Genomic DNA, 23,781 nt, shown 5'->3' with positions numbered 1-23,781 from the left:
ATCCGGGGTATCATCCCAAAATCATTCCTAACAGCACCCCAATCAATGTCACCCAGTAGTGATGCATGGACAGGAGCCGGCCCCAGTGTGTATGGACCTGCCATCGCCGGCACATGGAACCTGCACACCGACTACACAGGAGATTGAGGCCACCTGGCTGGCTGGAGTTACATCTTCCGTCCGTCTCCCCGTAGCCTGTGCTGTACCGGCCGGCACTCACTGTGCTCCTCCCGCCGGCAGGGGGCGCTGAGCGTCACGGCCGCCGCGCTGTCAGCATGGTTACCTGGGACCCGGGATGTTTATTATGCTCCGTACACGGTGAGCGAGGGGGGGACCCGGAGTTCGTCTCTGTATTACCGGTAAACTTCGTGTCGGGGTTTGATGGGGTAAGTAGGTGTTCATGGTGTTTGTGGGGGGTGATTAAGTGAGCCTGGTGATAGTGTGTGTGGGGTGGTAGGTGACCCTGATGATAAAGGGGAAGGGGGGGGGGGGGGGGAGTAGGTGACACTGGTGTCCGTGGATGTGTGGGGTAATAAGCCTGGTAAGTAAGCCTAATGAGTGTGTGTGTGTGTGTAGAGGTTACCCTGGGGGTGATGGTGTGTGGTGGTGAGTAAGTGAGCCTGGTGATGGTGTGTGTGGGGTGAGCAGGTGACCCTGGTGTCCATGGGCGTGTGGGGTGACCCTGGTGTCCGTGGGGTGAGCAGGTGACCCTGGTGTCCGTGGGGTGATCAGGTGACCCTGGTGTCCGTGGGGTGAGCAGGTGACCCTGGTGTCCGTGGGGTGATCAGGATACCCTGGTGTCCGTGGGGTGAGCAGGATACCCTGGTGTCCGTGAGGTGAGCAGGATACCCTGGTGTCCGTGGGGTGAGCAGGATACCCTGGTGTCCGTGGGGTGAGCAGGTGACCCTGGTGTCCGTGGGGTGAGCAGGTGACCCTGGTGTCCGTGGGGTGAGCAGGTGACCCTGGTGTCCGTGGGGTGAGCAGGTGACCCTGGTGTCCGTGGGGTGAGCAGGTGACCCTGGTGTCTGTGGGGTGAGTAGGGGACCATGGTGTTGATGTGTAGATGATCCTGGCGTCGAGGTGTGTGTGTGGTGAGTAGGTTTCCATGGTTTCGGTGTGTGGGGTGAGTAGGAGACACTGGTGTCGGTGTGTGTGGGGTGACTAGACCAGTTCTAGAAGAACCACCGCATAGAGCGACACCCCAGGCAGGGAAGAGGAACTGCACAGGGTTTTGAGAAATGCAGGGTGCTAGAATGAATTCTATAGAATCGGATTGGTTGTTACGGGCAACAGCTCCTCTTTTATATACTGGCACTTTGGTAAATATGCCTCACTGTGTAATTTCAGTCATTTGTATTACTTTGTTTCTGCACATAGGAGGTACACCGCACTGTAACAATGGATGGGTGTTCAGTGCACAGGGTTTATGGCAGAATGAGTATTTGTCCATTTATCCCATACTGATGGGAGCCTCTTTCTCTGTTCGGTTTTGCCTTGCAGGGCTGAATTTGGGTTCGTTTTCTCCTGTGATTACATAGGAACCGGCTGGTTAATCTGACTCTCCTACACTACAGCCTACCTTATGGTGTTCCGTGTCCCGTCTGATAACTTCTCGCAGTATAATGGAGCAGAGTCCAGTCACTCAATGGCTGCTTTAACTGGGTCCCAGTTTCTGTCTTGGTGGACCAGCATGAGTAATCCACCAAGCTCTGAGCCCCTAACATCGATTCACCATGCCGATAAAGATGGAGATGCTAACGGTATGTGACCCTCAGGATTCTGGGCAGGAGAATTCCGTCCTAAGCGATGACGGGATGACTCAGATATTGCCGTTTCCACAGAGCAAGCACCGAGATGTCAGGGATTGGATAAACGGACAAGACCAGGATTTAGCCTTGTCTCTTAATAAGTCCCGAAAACTGATTGAACCTAATAAAAGTCTGAAAGATCATACGCCGAAGCCCCCCGCAAAACTGAGATTGCCCAAGTTGGAGAGAGCGCTGTCCCTGGATGAGAGACGCTGGCGGCGGACGCTAAGAACAAGCCAGTGGAGCTTAACAGACCAGATAGAAACTGGGTCATCCTCGAGTTCTCTCCAGGAAGACTCTGCCATCGAGGATCCTGCTTCCCAGCAGCCTGACTCCACACTTTACCCTGCTCGCCCGCAAGCTTCTCTTACAACCCAGAGCCTGGATATGGCATCTGGAGCCCCGAAAGGCAATTCACTTTCAAACACTAGGCCTAAACTTGCACAGACGAAGCTCAAACAAAATCTCTCACAGTTAGAATTGACTGCAACCACGAGAGCAGTGAGGACGGGTAATAGGATAGAGCCAGATTACCTGGATTATCAGAACAGTCATTTTCTGAGACAGAGCAGCAGCCTCAGTGACACACGGATTCACAATATGGTCTGTGACCATTGCACCGGCAATTCTATGAGGAGTACGTACAGCCTGCTCACCCCCCTCCGCTCCAAGGATGTCCGTAACAGGTATGTAGCTGTATATAAGACCACATTACGTATCGCGCCCCCTGATCATAGACTAAACAGTAATCCTGGTATAGAGCACAGTAACCGGACGTCGGGTCTGCGGTGGCTGAAGATCTGGTTTCAAAGTGGTCTCTGCAGAGGGTAGGCCTGAGCCCTTCAGATCTGTCCCTCCTAAGATATTTGTGTGTAACTGACTGTGTACTCAGAATAGGGCCATCTGGGAGATGATGTTTGTTCACTGTCCCCAAGTAGATTGAAATTACTACAGTAACTACTGACAACAGTAATAAATAGAGATCTTTGGTAGGAGATATAAATGTGGCAATTGTCATCAATCCTCTGATTTAGTTTACCTATTCAGTGTTGCTTGTAGGACCATGTCCGACTTAGACCTAGACCTATTTTTTTGCCGGGTGTTAGACCGATAATATGCACCCGTTATTTAAATAGCCGCATGCATCATGTAGGAAAGTGATCAGTGCTTCGCCATTCGCAGAAGCTATTTGGAGGGGAGCTTACTGGCTACTGGGGCGTTACTTGGAGCAGAGGAGCTGGACCGATACTTCCCAGATCGACGGATGAGAATTTCAGTTTCTACCTGGAACATGCAAGGACGGAAGGTAAGGGCAATTATTAATAATAATAATTTTATTTATATAGCGCTATTTCTCCAATAGGACTCAAGGCGCTTAATAGATAGAATGAATGTAATACAGTACATGAGCAATGAAGTTCAGAAAGCTTTACATAAACGACACTTAAGGGAATTACAGAAATGCTGGAGTAAACAGGAAAGTCTTGAGTTTTTGAAGGATTCTAGAGCTCTGCTTAGGCGAGAAGGTCTGCACTGCAAAATTTATGGCATTTGGGACATTTGGACATGTTTGTATGCAGAGAATTGTCCCCTGATCAATTGTATTGAATATTGCAATAATGCAGAGGGTTCCCAATATCTTTGACTTCCGCCTGTTACGTTTAAATCTAAATAACTTAGAACAGGTGGACTAATCAGCGCACTGATTTGAATATATCTGGGAGCTCACACATAAGCTGAATAGAATCAGCCCCATTGAATACCACTTCTTTCCAACGGAAGACTAATGGCCTGGAGTCTTCCTCTGAACCCTCAATTCTGAGTACTCTTGCTGTTAATTTGGCCATACACTTATACGATTTCACCCGATTCCAACGCATCAGGCCAAGAAATCGGGAGAAAAGTGGCAAATCGCATGGGTTTTAGATCCTAATCTGCACATTGGATTGGGGCCCCCAAATCGCTTGTGCTGTCTATAGATCTATCTGAACCGGAGAGCCTTAGCTGGGATCACATGCAATATATCGCATGCGATTCTGACATATGGAAAGCTGCCAGGCAGTTCCGTATCATCTGCGACTTCTCCCCCTCGTAGAGTGTATGGGGGCCTTTAGACCAATATCCCTGAGATTTATTTATTGGCAGTTATTTATATAGCGTACACATATTCCGCAGCATTGTACAGAGAACATTTTAACATTCGCATGACATCTGATACACAATGTGAAGGAACAGACTGGGCTTGATTGCGTGACAGCTGCAGCTGGCCTGAAAGTGGTCTCTGTAGAACCCTTCCTAGCCAGCCATTTATATGTGAATGTCTGGCGTGTGACTATACAGTGCAAACTGCTGATAATGACTATTACTGCAGCCATACGGAGTCAGATCAGCTTCTCTTTTCCATGGCATCACGTGCAGCAGATTTCTTTCCGATCATTACTAGCCGGCTCTATATTTACATGCAGGCTACTGTCTGGGGGATGCTATAAATACTATCCTTACTCCCTAGGGTGCCACTGAACATGGTACTGTGACAACATCTTTCCTGCTGTGTGTGTCCCTGAGCTACCTGCCTTACAGACGGGCATATGGACTACAACTCCCATCCGGTCACTGAGAATGCCTGGTCATTTACAGACTGGGCTGACACTGACTTCAGGGCGGAACAGTCAGAGATTCTATATTAACAAAGCAATTCCATATTGCATTGTCACTCAGAATCGGCCATAGGGACCGGGGAGGCGGCGGACGGCAGCGAGGAGCTCCGTCGGAACGGGGTGCCCAAGCATATCGCTTCTATCACCAGCCCCTGCAAGCATGACAAGCGCTCCATCTGTACTTACATTACAGGGCTCCTAGCCAACTACAATACAGGTACTGAGGACAGGTACAGATATTTTCTCAAACAGCCCGTTCTATGACATTGTGACAAAGACACATTGTGCTGCATGGCGTATTGTGACTTGATGTACAAGGACACATTGATGTGATGTGAGACCTCCATACAGGAGGCTGCGAGTACAGTAGGGTGTAGGTGTGTGTATAATACTGATGGAGCGCCTGTCTGTGAGCACAGTTGGGTGTAGGTGTGTGTAGAATACAGCTGGAGCGCCAGCCCCCAGAAGGGGACGCTCCCCTTCTCCACCCCCCCCCCCCCCCCTGCTCTCTTCAGTCCGCCACCTCCCCAGTCCTGAAGCGGAGACGGGCAGGGTCCCGCCACCCACTGACTGGGATGCACGGGACCTAATGGGAGTCCCTCTCCACCAGTGGGGACGTTCTGGCGAGCACCGGCAATGAAAGAGAGGGGCACTATCTTTAAGTCATGGTGATTGGTGTAGTTACATAAACTTGGTAAATTTGGTCATGGTTCCGTGTACAAGTTGGATAAACCCGCCACTTTTTTTCAGGAATTGCCGGAGACTCTGGATGACTTCTTGCTGCCTTCAGACAATGATTTTGCACAGGACATGTACGTTATTGGAGTCCAGGAAGGAACCCCGGACAGGTACATCCCCAGCCCCAATGTGTCATCAGGGTTTTCTCATCCAATTCATGCTTTGGGTCAGATATAGTAACGCTTGGTCCCTGGTGTATTTGCACCGGGGACCGATGTCTTCTCTCTGCGCATGCGTATATTCTCATATGTGCAGGGTCGCTGTGGTGTTCGCACGGGGGGGGGGGGGGGGGGGGGGCTCATGGAGGCGGGCAAGGGGCTGCTGCATTGCATTTCCTGGGTGTGCACCCAGGAAACCGCTGGGCGTCCCCGTGCGAGCGTAGGCAGGCAGCTATCTCCAACATGTGGCTAATAGTACAGGGGTCCTCCAGTTATTGTTTGTACCAAGCCTCCTGGGAATAAATGATTTACAGAGTTATTCATTTTTTCTTCTAGAGCTTCAACTGTTTCTGCAGCAACAAAGACCAGTATAAGAGGCGCGGGCCTAACGCGGTAGAATAGGTCGATGTCGCAGCTTAGTAGGGCAAGTTTGTAATTCAGTCTTCCCAACACATTATATATTATATACAGTGTCTTAAATCTACATTCAGTGTGGTGTGTACATTTGTTTGTGAGGGTTCTGCCACTGTATAGGTCATTGGTACGGCCTCATCTAGAGTACTGTGTTCAGTTCTGGAGGCCATATCTCCAGAAGGATATAAATACATTAGAGACTGTACAAAGAAGGGCAAATAAAATGGTGCGTTGCCTACAGATGTAGCGCCTCTCAGCCAGCCCAGGGAATCGCCAGATTCCCTGAGCTGGCAGAGAGGCACCGCCGAGTGAAGGGGACCTTGGCGGCGAAATCCCTGCCCGTCTCTGCTTCAGGGGAGACGGGCAGGGGGGCTCTGTCAGAACAGGGCACGCCAGCGTCTTGTGCATGCACACCTACTTCTGGCGGATGGAGAGCAGCGCCGATTGGTTATAAAATCGTCAGGAGCAGCTCTGGTGAGAGCTGCTCCATCTGTACATCACAAAACGTACCAGGAAAGACTAAAAGATCTTAATATGTATAGTTTAGAGCAGAGAAGGGAAGGGGGTGACATGATAGAAACTTTCAAATATATCAAGGGTTTTAACAAGGTACAGGTGGGAGACATTCTTCACAGGAAGAGGAGCAGCAGAACACGAGGACATGCACTGACCTAGAGGAGGCAGATTCAGGGGAAATGTGAGGAAAAAATTACTTCACAGAAAGAGTAGTAGATAAGTGGAATAGCCTACCATCAGAGGTGGTAGACGCAAATACAGTAGTACAATTTAAACATGCTTGGGATAAGCATATTGATATCCTTACAAAGCAATATGGATCAAATATGGTTTAAGGTAACATGTTTAAAAAAGGGGCAGACTAGATGGGCCAAGTGGTTCTGATCTGCGGCCAAATTATGTTTCTATGCCATCGGCTGAGTAAGCACCACCCGGCGCGGCTTACCCTCCACCTACCATCTGTATGAATGATGCTACGGTCTGGACATGACGCTAAGTTATAGGTACTTTTTTATTGTACACGTGACTGACATGACCACACGCTTCTTAAACCGGCTGTCTGATAGTGCAGATGTTCCATCGGAACACACGATACACTGCCATCTTCCTATAACAGCAGGAAGTCGGCTGTGCATGTAGCTACGTTGCACTGCATTGCGAATGCATTCACACAGCGGCGCTGATGTGATTGAGCCGTACAGTCTTAAGGCCCATACACACTAGAAGATTTTCGTTTCCAAAGACTTTGCCAAAATCTCTGATGGATTTATCTATCACCAAAGTAGTGCGTACACACTGAGCTATTTTCCCCCAAAGAGCAAGAGATTTTCAGGAGGCGAAAGACTTTGCTGAAAATCTTTCATATAAAAGGATATTTACATAATGGGAGGGGTTAAAATTCCAAGGGTGAGAGCAGGGGCCATTTTATTCAGTGTATTTCTTTTCTTGGGGCCTGATTCAGAACTGATTGCTGGGCTGCGTATATTCATAGCCCAGCGATCAGGTAAATGCTGTCCTGCCCAGGGAAATCCCGCCCATGTGCATAGCTACGATTTTACTTGCAGCCGTATTGCCCCTTACACGTTATGCCACACATCATAATGCCCATTACATGTTATACACCCCAGTACACCTTATGTCACACACCGCAATGCCCATTACACATTATGCCACACACCATGATGCCCATTAAGCCACATACCATAATGCCAGGGGCTTCATGCTCGATCCCAGGGCCCTTCATGATCGATGCCATGGGTGGGGGTGAAGTGCTCGTTGCCACGGGGGAGTTTAAGAGCTGTGTATATATTACTGCAATATATATATATATATATATATATACGAAAAAGCAGCGTCACTCCAAAGGGCTTCAATCAAGAGAATTTATTATAACATGTGGTCGACACGTCCAGGTCGACGTTTCAATGCAACAGCATTTTTATCAAGACAGCGTGTGACCAGATACATATGTATCTGGTCACACGCTGTCTTGATAAAAATGCTGTTGCATTGAAACGTCGACCTGGACGTGTCGACCACATGTTATAATAAATTCTCTTGATTGAAGCCCTTTGGAGTGACGCTGCTTTTTCGCCTACTACCTCAACTTTGCGGAAGGCACCCAAAGGCATATTACCACCCCCTTGATTGGTTTGAGTGCCGGCTCTTAGCCACATATATATATATATATATATATATATATATATATATATATATATATATATATATATATATATATATATATATATATATATATATATATATATATATATATATATATTTATTGCATTATAAGTATCATTGGTGGCCAGTGGTGCTAATATATACATTGCTGGCATGTGCCAGCAATGTATATATTACTGGCTTATGTGTCATTGGTGCCCAGTGGTACAGTAATATATACATTGCTGGCATGTGCCAGCAATGTATATATCACTGCCTTAAAACAAAATCATTGGTGCCCAGTGGTGCAGTAATATATACATTGCTGGCATGTGCCAGCAATGTATATATCACTGCCTTAAAACAAAATCATTGGTGCCCAGTGGTGCAGTAACATATACATTGCTGGCATGTGCCAGCAATGTATATATCACTGCCTTAAAACAAAATCATTGGTGCCCAGTGGTGCAGTAATATATACATTGCTGGCATGTGCCAGCAATGTTTATATCACTGCCTTAAAAAACCTTCATTGGTGGTCAGTGGGCAGGGGCGTAACTAGATATTCACAGGCCCCATAGCAAAAATTTGTAAGGGCCCCTATATACCAAATATTGGCGATAAATGTATATAGAAAATATAATTTATACAGTAAAGATGGGCCCCCTTCAGCTCTGGGCCCCATAGCAGCTGCATCCCTTGCACCTATGGTAGTTACGCCTTTGTCAGTGGGGTTATGCTCCACACAGCAGGAGCAGGGAGCAAGCCTGTGAGCCTGGGGGTGGGGGCGGGGCGTCCTGCCGAGCTGTATGTCCGGCCAGGGGAGTGGAGGAGAACCTGTCACTGTGCAGCAGCAGCGTTGGAGCCAGAAGAAGAGACAGGCAGCGTGGGGAGCGGGGAGGGGTGAGTATGAACAGGGGGAGGGAGCGGGCTGTCAGCTGGACTGAAAGACTTTCAGCTTTCAGTCCGGCTGCTGTACACACTTGGCGATGATGGCTGAAAAACCAGCCATCATCGCTAGGTGTGCTGGTAAAACCAGCAGATTGCCCACCTCGTTAGCGAGGATGCGGGAGCGCGCATCCTCGCTAGTCGGCAATCTGGGGGGCATACACACCAGGCGATTTTCAGCGGAAAATCGCTCAAAACGGCTGTTTTGAGCGATTTTCAGCTGAAAATCGTCAAGTGTGTATGGGCCTTTAGAAATGTCTTGGAAATTTATTGGGCATTCGAAGGTGGCGAGTGAGAGGTAGCTGCACATTTTGGGAGTGTCGCTCAACTTGTGGCGGTATTTACATAAAGTTGCGCCGTCATTGTGTGCGACTAAGGTCTCAAGTGTACAGGTAGAAGCAGTTTTCCTGTAAAGTTGCGTGGAGTATAAATACGCATTTATTTCCATTCAACTCTGCATCAGACCCCTATCCACATAATACATCAATGTCAGATGCCATCTTGTAAGGGTTACACTTTAAAGTAAAAAAAAAGGTGCTGTTGCCTGTGAGCTGTACATGCTCAAAATAGAAATACGGAAAGAACAAACTGATTTAAGAAATATTAATACTCTGTTACTTTATAGTAAGGTGTAATAGCAGTGATGTTGTTTCTTCTGGCAGGCGAGAATGGGAGACGCGACTCCAGGAGACCCTTGGGCCACATTATGTCTTATTCCACTCGTCGGCACACGGGGTCCTCTACCTGTCTGTCTTCACCCGACGAGACCTGATCTGGTTCTGCTCAGGTATAGTCCACCCACTTCCCCCCCACTGTGGCATAATGCAGTAGTCCCTGTGATAGATGCTCAGGATGCCAGTCCTGTTAGCTATACAATGACCAGCCACTGTACCGTGTGTGTGGGCTTGTTGGGTCAGATTGGCCACATATTTCCTCGTATAGGGCTGAATGTCCTTACCGGAAATGTAAAGGCTCTTCTACCAACCAGACCAGTGCAATCTCCCCACACACATCTATTGCCAAACTCTGCAGTTGGCAGAACCTCTATGTTCTGAGTGTTGGAGCTCTGGCACTAAAACCACTGCTAGAACGTTTGGTATAATAAAGAGATGCTGCCAAACTTCTACCACAGCATTGCGCCATTGTCCTATATAATACTCTTAGCCACTGATCTAACTGATCACATGTGTTGTTCCTGTAGAGGTGGAATATGCCACGGTGACCACGCGCATGGTATCACAGATCAAGACCAAAGGCGGCCTCGGCGTGTCCTTCACCTTCTTCGGAACATCCTTCCTCTTCATCACCTCCCACTTCACATGTAAGACCATGCAATACTTTAATGACGCAGTAATGTGCTGCATTTTAAATATATGGCGTAGTAGCACTAGGACGCAGCTCAGGCTGTCAGTTATATTTCACCAACATATATAAATCACATGAAATAAAATAATGTACTGACAGATCTCCAAGCGCTTCCACAGTCCATCAAGTTCACTTGGTTTGTCCTCCCTTTCAGTTTCGCTTCGAGTATTTCACTTGGAAAACAAGAAAGAGGGAACAGCCAATAGTACGATACGTTTAAAACAAAATTTTCTGATTTTTATCATTTAAAAATCAGAAAAAAATTTTTAAAACTTATTTGGCTGTTCCCCCTTTCTTGTTTTCCAAGTGAAATACTCAAAGCGAAACTGAAAGGGAGGACAAACCAAGTGAACTTGATTGGAGATCTGTCAGTACATTATTTTATTTCATGTGCTACATATCCGTTCCGAAATACAGACCATACTGTGCTAGAGGCACACAGCCGAGAGCGACACCTCAGACAGGAAAGAGGAACTGCACGGGTCTTGAAAGATGCGGGGTGCTAGAGTGGACACTAATATCCTTTCCTTTATTAAAGTATTAGAGTACTATTTTGGGGTTCGTTATTATGCTTCAAGGTATTTCTCTGTTTAACGTGATTTTGTTTTATTTTTCCTCATTGTTTATTATTTTATTAGTGAGTGTACAGAGAAAGGTTAGAACGAGACTATCCCTATTATAGTATTATGTACACCTTTTTTAGTCCTGAGTAGGTACTTGTTAGGTCAGCGGTTCCCAACCTGTGGTACGTGTCCCAGGGGTATGTTGCAGAACGGTTGAGGTTACTGAAAAATAATATTGTTAATAGCGGAAGAAGTTTCTCATTGCCGTGGAGATGATCCATGTTTCGTCACTTCGCTTTCTGTTCCGTCTGCAATGACATCAGCGTCTCCTTGTGGTTCTGCATAGCCAGCAATCCACTGGGAGCTAGCCGCACTGCCCTCAGATATCAGCGATAATGTGCCCCGTGCTGACATGGGTGGAGGAAGTAGCGACATTAAGCCTACAGGTACCCCGGAGACTGTACACAGCCAGCTGCCATACACGGAGGGACCCGATTCCTGACTGCACACTGCTCCTCCGCTGCGTCTTAATATAAGGGCACACATACCACTCACTTCCACAACACTCGTCATTGTGTATAACAATCGTATTGTGTATATTTCAGATTGAGAGGAGGCTGCTCAGTGTTGGCGGTTGGAATAACTGTGTATATCGTCTCTTTCTCTTCATTTATTCCATCATCCAGCCGGCGATGGAAAAGTGAGCGAGAGGATTTTTGACTACAGGAAGATTAAGGAAAGCCTGGCTCTGCCTCGTAGCATTCCCGACACAAACCCGTATCGCTCCAGTCCCTGTGAGTATTACATAGCACAGTGCATGCCTGTTCCGGACATTCTGCTGAGGCTATATGGGGGATTAATGACTGCTTGTCCTACATGTCAATACATGCTGATCTGTTATGGTCATGTGACACCAGAACCTGAGCAGGGGTGGATGGGGGATTTGTAGTGCTGCTGCCAGTGGTACTGTCCCTACAGTATTGATTTATGTGAGGTAATAACTCAGTGCTGGGAAAGAGGGATCGCATTCAGGGAGTGCAGCCGCTCTGATAAAGAGTAGCATAAGCTGCTTGGTGGTCCAAGATTCCATGCGGGAGACCATGTCATGCTGATACCGTGGAGGACGGGAGTCGCTGGTGCTAGGCTCAGATATTAGGCTGCTGTGTACTGCAGGCAGAGAACACGGAGGGTAGTCACTGCTAGTAACCATAGCTGGTACGGGAGATATCTCCCTAAACTGGACACCAGCAAATTTATTCATCAAAGAGAGCACACTGTGGTCTAAGCAGGTCAGGCACTGCTACATGACATGGCTATTGGGGGTGGTTCGGCCCCCTCTACATTACTGATGAGGGCCTGCCACCACCGTCTGCGTCACTGATGGGGGTGTCCGCTAACCTCTTCCTTTAATGTGTATAGATGCGCACAGCATCTATTCTTGCGGGTACAGCAAGGTAGCGAGCAGGCTGTTTTAGCAAAGCACCATTAAAAGGGGCTGGGCACATTTTGCCCTTTGATCAGGCAGAGCTTGGCATCCTACGAAAACAGCCTATCCATGGGGTGGCATTAACCTGTTCACTAGGCTGAATCAGGCCCCATTATTTTATATATATATATATATATATTCTAGGCAAAGAAGCAGACAGCGGCACTCTGGGAATTTTCGAAAACGTATATTAGTGCAAAAATAGCATACCAACGTTTCGGGGCATAAGGTACCCCTTTGTCAAGGTGAACAGTGCTGTTCTGTTCACCTTGACAAAGGGGTACCTTATGCCCCGAAACGTTGGTATGCTATTTTTGCACTAATATACGTTGTCGAAAATTCCCAGAGTGCCGCTGTCTGCTTCTTTGCCTTTCTCCTGCACAACTGTTCCAGAAGGCACCTGGGTCCCTGACCAGCTGGGGGAGTGCCAGGTCAACACACACCTTGATATATATACTGCTATTTATTGCATTTAATTGTTTCACTTGAGTTTGTACAGTCTCCATGTACAAACGTTTGTAATGCCAAATGAATTGTTCTGAAGAGCTCAGTTTAACACTAAAATTCAGTAATTAACAGGCTGCAGTTGCGCTTCCACTTTCTATCACTTGCAGTTGACCATGTGACCCAATACTTTTGTCCGTGTAGTGTATGTATGTATGTAACTCGTCCTGTCATCCAGCCCCTGTCTTACCATGTGACCTGTTTGCCTGACTCCTTAGTGGATGTCACGAGCCGCTTCGATGAGGTTTTCTGGTTTGGAGACTTCAACTTCCGGCTGAACAAGGACCGTCCCGGTGTGATATCGATCCTTGGGCGCAAGATGGAGAGAGACATGTCCAGTCTGCTGCAGTACGACCAACTTCTCATGGAGATGAGCCACGGTACGGTGACTGGCACTCAGAGCTCAGTCACTGAGCCTGTAATCCTCACTGTATATATTTAACCTTTTGCAGTATAATATATCTATAGTAAGACATTTGGTGGGGTTAGGGGTGATTTACTAACATCTTAGCTAGCGATAGGTCATTCATTGTTCAGATGATATATCGAAAAGTGTGTACTATAGCTTCCAAAAATGAAGAGGTGATGTTGCCCATAGCAACCAATCAGATTCTGCCTATAATTTGCTAAGATGCAATAGAGAAGTGATTGCTATGTGCAATCTGATTGGTTGCTGTGGGCAACATCACTGCTTTTCAACCAATCAGAGTCTATCTATTATCTTCTAGAAGGTGCTAAATAAGAAGTAGCTTTTGATTGGTTGCTATGGGCAACATCCCATGTTCATTAGAACTCCCATTTTAGTAATATCCCTTTCACACCGTGCAAATAACCGGGTCGACCCAGGTCACTCTGCGTTGTGAAAGGGGCTTTTGAAAAACCAAGGACCGGCAATCCGACCTGGGTTAATAAAAAGATTTTATTAGGGTCGGACAGGGTTGCTGGGCAGTGTGAATGGGTAACCTGGGTCCCTTTCAAATTATAGGGAGCATGCAGCATCCGCTCCAAGCGCTGCCTCATCCCCCCCCCTAATGATGCTTTGTCCCGCCCCCATATGACGTCAGCGACCCGCCATTTGCGACCGGGTGCGACCAGGCATTTGCGATTGTGAAAGAGGTATAAAAAACACCTGAGTGTCTTATCTTGAAAGCAGGAGCTTAAGCCCATCCCCCCAAAACTGCAGAGCTCCCTGGGTAATCCCCACTGGAAAGTTTGTAGATCATTTTTTCCTTTGCTGTACTGGGGAGGGTGTGGTATATGGTTCCGACAGTCGGGATCCCAACAGTCATTATCCCGATATTGGGATCCCGACTGGCCGGACTCAGACAGACAGCATGACTATGGGGGTCTTGAACCCCCACGAGGGAGAATAGCCGGTGGCCGTCGGGATCCCGACTGTCAGGACCCCGTCCGGCACCCACTCACCCACTGGGGAAACTCCTCATTGTGTCTGTGATAAACCTGTAGCTGAAGCTTATGTGGGGGCTGTATTTGTGGATTGTAGCCTTAAACGTGCCCCAACTACATCTCTACACAAACATCTGGGTGATGTCTCTAGGGTGCAAATTCATTAACACCCAGATCCGCAAGTATCGACAGCGGATGCTGAGCCTGGTCCCCCAGGTGCTAGTGAGTCCCGGGTGTCTCTTGTCATCGGGTAATGAGACCAAAGGGATTGGGAAAGAGACAAAGTCATTTAACCGTGATGCAGCAAAGGAACAAAAGCATCAGGACAGATGGACGATGCCCCTTCAAGATTCTTATCTTATGTTCTTCCAAGCAGAGCTTCTTCTGCTCTGGATAATTAGGAATCTCATTAATAAAGTACAGCAGTAGGTAGGCGGATGTCGGTGTAATCAGAGACTTATTTGTCTGCATCACTTTCAGGATGAAGAAGATTCTAGTTAATGGGGCAGATGTATTAAGCAAGGGTGATAAAGAGAGATAAACGTCCAGCCAATCACCTGCTAGCTGCCATGTTACAGGCTGTGTTTGAAAAAAGTCAGTAAGGAGCTGATTGGCTGGATATTTATCTCTCTCCTTATCGCCCTTCCATTTATCTCTTGTTAAGGCTTAATACATTTTCCCCCAATGTGTGGTCTGCAGCTATTCCATTACAAGATGAAAGTCCAATAAATCATCCTTGTATAATGGAAAGCTGTTACCACAGGGATAGAACTAATTCCAGTGTGGCAGTGGCTTCAGTCTCCAGGGTGCGTAGCGTATTGGCAGAGACCCTTCATAGGGATCTGCAAGAGAAGATTAATAGAGAAAAACATTGAAGTACAGCAATGCAGAAAGGTAGTAATCTCCACTGGAAGTAATGCCCTCCCTATCCAGAGGAATGACTCGAGCAGTATTCGCCAGGAGAGCCTTACTGCCCCTGAATGACTGACCCCGCTAGGTGAGCCTTGCTGCACGTTGGTGACTGGCTTAGCTAGGGGAGCATTGCTGCATGTTGGTGACTGGCTTAGCTAGGGGAGCATTGCTGCATGTTGGTGACTGGCTTGGCTAGGTGTGCCTTGCTGCACGTTGGGGACTGGCTTGGCTAGGTGAGCCATGCTGCACGTTGGTGACTGGCTTAGCTAAGTGAGCCTTGCTGCACGTGAGTGACTGACCCCGCTAGGTGAGCCTTGCTGCACGTTGGTGACTGGCTTAGCTAGGTGAGCCTTGCTGCACGTTGGTGACTGGCTTAGCTAGGGGAGCATTGCTGCATGTTGGTGACTGGCTTAGCTAGGGGATCCTTGCTGCACGTTGGTGACTGGCTTAGCTAGGGGAGCCTTGCTGCACGTGAGTGACTGACCCCACTAGGGGAGCCTTGCTGCATGCTGGTAACTGGCTTGGCTAGGTGAGCATTGCTGCACGTTGGTGACTGGCTTAGCTAGGTGAGCCTTGCTGCACGTTGGTGACTGGCTTAGCTAGGTGAGCCTTGCTGCACGTTGGTGACTGGCTTAGCTAGGGGAGCCTTGCTGCACGTGAGTGACTGACCCTGCTAGGTGAGCCTTGCTGCATGTTGGTGACTGGCTTAGCTAGGGGAGCATTGATGCACGTAGGTGAATTTCCACAGCAGCTGGCGGAACACACGCTGCCTTTACCTAATTCAAATTCTGATCCTTTTTGAGACTTGTGTCTCTTGGGTGGTTGACCTGCTGTGTCTGTTAGATGCTGTATGTGGGTGTATGGAGCCTTTCTATACATGACTGTGTGTTGTGAGATCCATGTGAATCAAGACATTCTATTTCTTTCTGTCTCCAGTCATCTAGAAGAATGGTTACATACTTACTCTCTATTGGGCTATGTCCTCTACATTCTACCTGCCATGAAGTTATAAAAAATTATTACATTTATTCCATTTTCCTTGAAATGTTCCATCGCAGCCGCATGGTCCCACCGTATTGTCCATTCATATGATAAAAACCTGGGGAGCGCCTCAATACACCAAAGGGAAGTATAGACTTTTTATCCTGCGACTACTAAGCAGGTAGCCCAAACTATATTAAAAACAACACAATAAAGAAACTGATAATTAATAACGAAAAAACATACAATGCATTTAAAAACACATCAAATGGTGCACCATTTATACCTAACTCTGAGAAATGTTAACGACCAGAGGTCGGGGATTGGTTCTCAAAAAGCAATGAAATTGAGTCCCAGTGTGACTCCTGGTCTATAGCTGTAAACGTCCAGACTGACAGTTCAGAACTGTAGGGTACATAGGGTTCTGTAGCGTGTAACACTGTTTTGTGGGTGCCCGTGCACGTGGAGGGCAAGGACTTCTGTCGGATGACTGTTTGACAGTGTCCGTCCTGCCTCCACTGTGTGTTGTTTGCACGGCACAGTACACAATTTATAGCTGTAAACGTCCAGATTGACAGTTCAGAACTGTAGGGTACATAGGGTTCTGTAGCCTGTGTGCGGAGAAACGCGTTCCGAAGGACACTAAAGGAAGACACCCCGCTGCCGACTCACATCTATCTGTAGAGCTGACTCTGCTCCATCCACCAGCGGCAGACGCATACCGCCCATACGGACGAAGTGACAGAGTGCCGTGCAAAGCCAATTCAGCCTGGTAACCCGCACTTAAAGGAGGCGGCTGCTGTCAGGATACTCCCTAACACTGACTGAGGGAATCAGTCGAGATAACTGAGCGGCATCAAGGGGTGAGCTAGCGCTGTGGCGCAGATCTAAACAAATATTGACTGTATTTATGTGTATTGTGCCGTGCAAACAGCATACAGTGGAGGCAGGACGGACACTGTCAAACAGTCATCTGACAGAAGTCCTTGCCCTCCACGTGCACGGGCACCCACAAAACAGCGCTACACGCTACAGAACCCTATGTACCCTACAGTTCTGAACTGTCAATCTGGACGTTTACAGCTATAAATTGTGTACTGTGCCGTGCAAACAACACACAGTGGAGGCAGGACGGACACTGTCAAACAGTCATCCGACAGAAGTCCTTGCCCTCCACGTGCACGGGCACCCACAAAACAGTGTTACACGCTACAGAACCCTATGTACCCTACAGTTCTGAACTGTCAGTCTGGACGTTTACAGCTATAGACCAGGAGTCACACTGGGACTCAATTTCATTGCTTTTTGAGAACCAATCCCCGACCTCTGGTCGTTAACATTTCTCAGAGTTAGGTATAAATGGTGCACCATTTGATGTGTTTTTAAATGCATTGTATGTTTTTTCGTTATTAATTATCAGTTTCTTTATTGTGTTGTTTTTAATAAAATTTTCTATTTCTTGTTCACCCTTGAGCGCCCCGCATATTTCTTTGTACTTTGGTCTTTTAAGAGGGCGGCAATCCTCTTTTGTGGTGGCTGCAGGGGAACAAGATACAGCACCTGGTCCATAGCGCCAAAGACCTAATTCCTCTTGAGCCCAAACTATATGGCTGCCCTGGAGAGTTTCAGAAATAACTTTGACCAATTAGATCTACCTGTCCAGGTAAATGAATGCAGGCATCCACTGTCCGGGTTTTGCAATTCTAGTTCATCGTTATATTGCCGGCGGTGATGGTGCCACTGTGGAGGTGGCAGAGGGCAGGGATTAGGTGAATAATCCTAGCCACACATGATTGCTGGAATATCTGAAATCTCCTGTAGGTACTGACCTGTATTAAATTTTTTTCATTTCATTTAAGGATCCATATTTAAAGGGTTTGAGGAAGCCACAATTAACTTCCTTCCCACATATAAGTTTGATGTTGGCTGTGACAAATACGATTCCTCGTCAAAGGAGAGAACACCATCCTACACGGTTAGTGCTACAGATTACTGGTGTATGTGTTGCAGCCGTGTGTTATTGCAGAGATATACCTGTTTAAGGGGATTGTGTGAAGTGTACGATACATGACTTGCGCCCCCCCCCCCCCTACTGCTGCCGCCCTTGGCTGACTCGCACACACACCCTGCTGCCCTGGCCTGCCCCCGCTTCATTACACTTGGCTGTCCTGCCCCCCTCCTGCTGCCCTGGACTGCCCCCCCCCTCCTTCTCTTGCTGTGGCCCTTTGATGACCCTGCCCTTGGCTGGCCCGCAGGGGCAGTGAGGGATACCGTATACCCTTTCCCCTACAGAAGGTGAACATGGCATTGTCACAGCTTGCTGAGTTACTGTATTGTTATCTCTATCACTGCAGGACAGGGTGCTGTACAAGAGTCGGCATAAAGGTGACATCCGTGTCCTCAAATACGACTCCTGCTCGGAGATTAAGACTTCTGACCACCGGCCAGTGTTTGGGTTGTTTGAAGTCCGGATAAGACCCGGAAGAGATAAGTGAGTGATGTTCCGCATCGGCTTTATGTGTTCAGCAGATCCCTCGTCTGATTGGTCTTCATAAATAGATCACATGTAATGGTATGGGAAGTATGTAGGCTATATACAGATGTCACTTATACATAGCCTGGAGGCTCTGTGTAACCTGTGAGGAAGTGTATAAGGGGAAGTGATACTTGTAGGGTGCGTAAGGACATTACACAGATTATACCCACAGTCTCAATCCCCGGAGCATCCTCCTGTTGTGTCTCCCAGGAATTCTCCACCCTGGGAGCAGTAATAGAAGATGTACCGTACAGTAGTGGTTCCCAAACCTAGACCGCAAGGCACCTCAGCAGGCCAGTTGTTAAGGATATCCCTGTTTAAGCAACAGTGACATAATTAGTACCTCAGTTAAATTCTATCATCTGTGCACAAGCATGGCTATCCTTACAACCTGGATTGTTAGAGTGCCTTGAGGACTGAATATGGGAAGCCCTGCTGTGTATGATGCAGCGTCATTGGTAGGGTATCCAGATGGGTCGCAAGTAATGTATAGATCAACCCCAAAGGTTGGCATGCATTAGTTTTTCGCAACTTTTTCCAATTTTTGGGACCTAGGTGGCCCTTATTCAGATCTGATCGCAGTACAAATTTGTTCTCAAAATGGACAAAACCATATGCACTGCAGCTGGGGCAGATGTAACATGCGCAGAGAGAGTTACATTTGGGTGGGGTGTGTTGAAACTGAAATCCTAATTGCTGTGTAAAAATAATGCTGCCAGTATTTACCCTGCACAGAAACAAAATAACTCACACAAATCTAACTCTCTCTACACATGTTACATCTGCCCCACCTGCAGTGCACATGGTTTTGCCCATTTTGAGAACAAATTTGTACTGCGATCAGATCTGAATAAGGGCCCTAGTGCGTGTCAACTTTGTGGTGGCGACCTTGATGTGGTCTGTGAGCTAACCCACACTCCTTCAGTAGACCTGGTGCCAGTAGCAATATTATAATACCAGGTGTTTGCTGGGCACTACGATGCCAGGACCCTAGAACGCAGCATTATGTAGACCATAGAATCGTAATATCTATTATTATTTAGCATTTTTTTTTATGTTGTGTTGTTAAAGTATTGAGTATCAGGTCTGTACATTCAAACTTTATTGGAACTTCCTAAGCCCCCATATTACATTTCAGCATCCCGCTGGCCGCCGGGCTGTTTGACCGTGAGTTGTATTTGCTGGGCATGAAGAGGCGGAGTTCGCGGGAGCAGCAGCAGAAGCATCACGTGCTAAAGAATCAGAAAAACAGCGGCGTGTGCGCAATCTCCTGAAACAACATGGACATTTTGGAAGTGCACCAATGGCCTTCTCTATGGTTCCAGCTGTTACGTGGGCTGGGCCAATATTCACTTATAGCGGGGGAAAAAACATGCTGGATTTGTATATGATTACAAAGGTGTGGGTGCAGTAGCTTCACTGTAAGGTAAGAACATTATCTGTACTCCTAGAGGATCAGCTTGAATGAAATCTCTGGGAATCACCGATGCTGCTCGCCATGCGTTCCGCCCCGCCCTGTGTTCCAGCGCTCCGCCCTGCGTTCCGGCACTCCGCCCTGCGTTCTAGCACTCCGTCTCGCTGCCTCCTCTCAATCATGTGCCTCCAGCGGTATCATGGGTTTTTATAAAGCCCTAAAGAGTTCCTCCCCACTGTACCTTTGTGAGATTTGTCTTATAGGTACTATAGTGCAAACAATATGGGTTATTTACATAAAAAGCTATATATAAAATAATAAATTGTATTGTGTGCCAAAAAAATCAAATCTTCACAAAGTATGGCGTTATAAGTAACTAATAAAAAAATAATGTTATTTTTATACAAGTGACATCTAACTGCATAATAACAAGATGCCTTATAATAATAGATAATGAGCATACTAAATGTACTTATAGTATATTATGTGTATTTTACACACACATACTGATCAGATTGCTGCATTTGGTACAGCCTTTAACATTTTAATGTTTCTTAATCGCTTCTTTCCCACCGATCATTTTAAAACAAAATTCGAATAAAAAAAACATTAATACACTATTACATGGGTCCTCAAACTGCGGCCCTCCAGATGTTGTGAAACTACAAATCCCAGCATGCCTTGCCACAGTTTTAACACTCCCTTATAGCAAAACTGTGGCAAGGCATGCTGGGATTTGTAGTTTCACAACATCTGGAGGGCCGCAGTTTGAGGACCCATGCTTAGGAGGTTAAGGGGGGTGGTATGTGTACATATATTATTGCCACCTTCTGATCTACGCTGCTGCAGCTCCGCTCATAACCTGCTCAGACAGGAAGCGTTCGCTTATCTCTTGAGCACGGGATTGGTGGTTGTTGGCTCTTGCGCGGAATGCACCGACCGCAATGCCAGGAAATTACGCAATCTGATTAGAGTGCTTGAGCTAATAACTCAGGTGCAGCAAATATAGCTGAGGACATGAAAATTGGGCCTAATTCAGACCTGATCACACAGCTGCTTAATTGCAGACCCCTGAGATCAGATATACGCCGACCCCACCACAGTGAAATCCCGCCCTGTGCAAGTCTGCGATTAGCTTCAAAGCCATAAGCAAGCTGCTCACCACGGAAGGATTTCCCGGTGTGTGCAGTCTGTGCGTAGCCCCGGACTTGGCGGCTGCGATAGAATCAAGCCGATCGGGGCCGGAGCTGACGTCACAGGGCTTCCCCCTCCAACACATGGGCACGCCTTTGTTTTCCCTGACACTCCCAGAGTACGGCCGGTTACCACCCACAAACGTCGGCTTCCTGTCAATCACAGGATCCAGTAATCAGGATTCTATAGCAGGATGGCCTTGCGCATGCGTACTACCAGCCATACACATACGCAGTCCCGACAGTCGCTCGGCCTGCTAAATCACAGTCGTGCCATCAGGTCCTGATTACAGTAGGAGAGAATCCCACTTCTTTAGATGGTAAGCTGACAGTATTGCTAATAAATGAGTTCAGTGGTAGTTAGTTAGTGTTGCTGATTCCTGTCCCTTACCAGGAGGACTGTAGTGGACACAGGCCTGCCAGGAGTATAATGCACCGGCAATATTATATCGCAGTAACTGCCTTCATACAGAGGTCAATGACCGAGTGCAGAAAACATCTGCTTCAGCCTTAAGGGCCCCATACATCAGCAATTAATTGTGACAATTTTCAGATATGGAGATGATTGCCACAATTAATTTTAGATGTGTGGGCTCCCCCTTTTGGCAATCCCAATCAAAATCGCCAATCGATTGCTTAATCAGGTTTTTAAACATGTTTAATAATCTGGTATTATCTGCAGATCTTTTTTATATGCGTGGGCATTCCCAATTCGTCTTCTTCATCTATTTACATTATGAACAGCAATCGATTGGGCAATTTCCAGATATGAAGATGCAATCTTTAGATGGAAAAATCTGCCGATCACTGAAATAAATCTGTAATGTGTGGGCAAAGTCAGATAGATTGTAAAATCCATTTATCTGGCCAAAAAAATCCCTGTATCTGGAAATCCATAAATTGTGATTGCTGATGTATGGGGCCCATTATTCATATAGTCGGTGTGTATTATCAGTATTTACTGATCCCCACCAACTACGCTGATCTGTACAGTGATTTCCTTCCAGCCGGGTCCCTCTGTGAGTACAGGAAACTCTTACCTTTGTGTCAGTGATGCTAGAACAGTTTCACTTTTTTTTTTTCTCTGTGCATTCTGTAAATTTGGGTTCGGCCCACAAATTGCTGCTCCCACTCTATCTACTGGACGGGAGCTCTTTCTTCCAGATCCCTGGGTCATTGTCATCATACTGTAATTAATGTTTGAGGCTGTTAAAATACTAAGTTGTGTTTTTCGTTTTTATGCTGCTGACCAAAATGGGAAGAGAATCATGTTTACATCCCCAGGGACCAATCTCTGTAGTGCGTGGGGCACCCCACCAGTTCTAATGGTGTAATCCATTCACAGACCTGTAGAGGGTGCACTGTCCCCTTTACTGACACCTTATTTGCGGTGCCACCTGTTACTAAACCTCTGCCTTCTTGTGTTCTTCTGTACAGTAATATATGTAAATATATATTTATCTCCCAGAACACATAATAAAATTATTCCTGATTCATTGGCTAATGTGTGTTTAATCATGAAAGTGTCAGGATGGAGCAGCAGTATACAGCGCTTCCTGCTGCCTACCTTCTCCTCCTCACATCATGTCACCTGCAGCCCTGTCCTCACTGATTCATCTCCTGAAATACTCTGTGCTGCTGGAGACCCTGCTACTCCCACTATATAACTCTGCCTGTGGCTTCCTGCTGCCTCCATTCCCCTCCTCACATAATGTCACTGCCCCAATCACCTGCAGCCCTGTCCTCACTGACACATCACTCACCTCCTGAAATATTCTGTGCTGCTGAAGACCCTGCTCCTCCCATTATATAACCTTGCTGCTTCCCCCATATGCTTCCTCACATCTGGTCACTGCCCCTGTCACCTGTAGCCCTGTCCTCACTAACACATAACTCACCTCCTGATAAACTCTGTGCTGCTGGAGACCCTGCTACTCCCACTATATAACTCTGTCTGTGGCTTCCTGCTGCCTCCATTCCCCTCCTCACATAATGTCACTGCCCCAATCACCTGCAGCCCTGTCCTCACTAACACATCACTCACCTCCTGAAATACTCTGTGCTGCTGAAGACCCTGCTCCTCCCACTATATAACCTCTATGCTGCCCCCATACGCTTCCTCACATCTGGTCACTGACCCTGTCACATGCAGCCCTGTCCTCACTGACATATCTCCTGATATACTCTGTGCTGCTGAGGTCCCTGCTCCTCTGCTGCCCCCATACGCTTCCTCACATCTGGTCACTGCCCCTGTCACATGCAGCCCAGTTATCACATAGCGCAAATTATTATTTTCACAAGTGTTTATCACCGTTCGTGTCAGGGAATATTATCTATTGTGGATATAAGAGTCCAAGCTGTGTCCCAGCCTACTTCTTGTGTCACCTATGTCACACATACATGTGACATGTGTGTGTGCACACTATGACCTACATCTTCCTGAGGTGGCTGAGTCTGCAGTTGGATGGTAAACATGAAGGCATCTACTTGGTCTGCGTGTAATTAAGGATACATTATTC

General features: G+C 47.1%; 1 protein-coding gene across 2 annotated transcripts; it reads left to right on the top strand.

Moving 5' to 3' along the window:
- Window positions 1-207: 207 nt before the first annotated feature.
- Window positions 208-22,758, top strand: INPP5E (inositol polyphosphate-5-phosphatase E). Of its 2 annotated transcripts, none has more exons than XM_083158642.1 (11): window positions 208-318; window positions 1,501-2,494; window positions 2,991-3,114; window positions 5,216-5,313; window positions 9,564-9,688; window positions 10,103-10,222; window positions 11,516-11,623; window positions 13,038-13,199; window positions 17,979-18,094; window positions 18,474-18,610; window positions 19,794-22,758. In XM_083158642.1, the coding sequence occupies exons 2-11, from the start codon at window positions 1,734-1,736 to the stop codon at window positions 19,927-19,929; spliced, it is 1,887 nt and encodes a 628-aa protein (XP_083014768.1). In that variant the 5' UTR covers window positions 208-318; window positions 1,501-1,733; the 3' UTR covers window positions 19,930-22,758. The 2 variants fall into 2 exon arrangements, with proteins under 2 accessions (XP_083014768.1, XP_083014767.1); XM_083158641.1 differs by having other exon boundaries at window positions 238-386.
- The last annotated feature ends 1,023 nt before the right edge of the window (window positions 22,759-23,781 follow it).

This window comes from Crinia signifera, chromosome 9, assembly GCF_055691185.1.
Source record: "Crinia signifera chromosome 9, ASM5569118v1, whole genome shotgun sequence".
Classification (NCBI taxonomy): Eukaryota; Metazoa; Chordata; class Amphibia; order Anura; family Myobatrachidae; genus Crinia; species Crinia signifera.
This window is presented reverse-complemented; position numbering and strand designations above follow the sequence as displayed.

Bases quoted from the DNA above. Each gene is read 5' to 3' on its own strand.
- INPP5E (XM_083158642.1), top strand. From the start codon at position 1,734: ATGCCGATAAAGATGGAGATGCTAACGGTATGTGACCCTCAGGATTCT. The intron at 2,495-2,990 runs GTATGTAGCTGT...CGCCATTCGCAG, and splicing joins TCCAAGGATGTCCGTAACAG to AAGCTATTTGGAGGGGAGCT. The intron at 10,223-11,515 runs GTAAGACCATGC...TCCATCATCCAG, and splicing joins CATCACCTCCCACTTCACAT to CCGGCGATGGAAAAGTGAGC.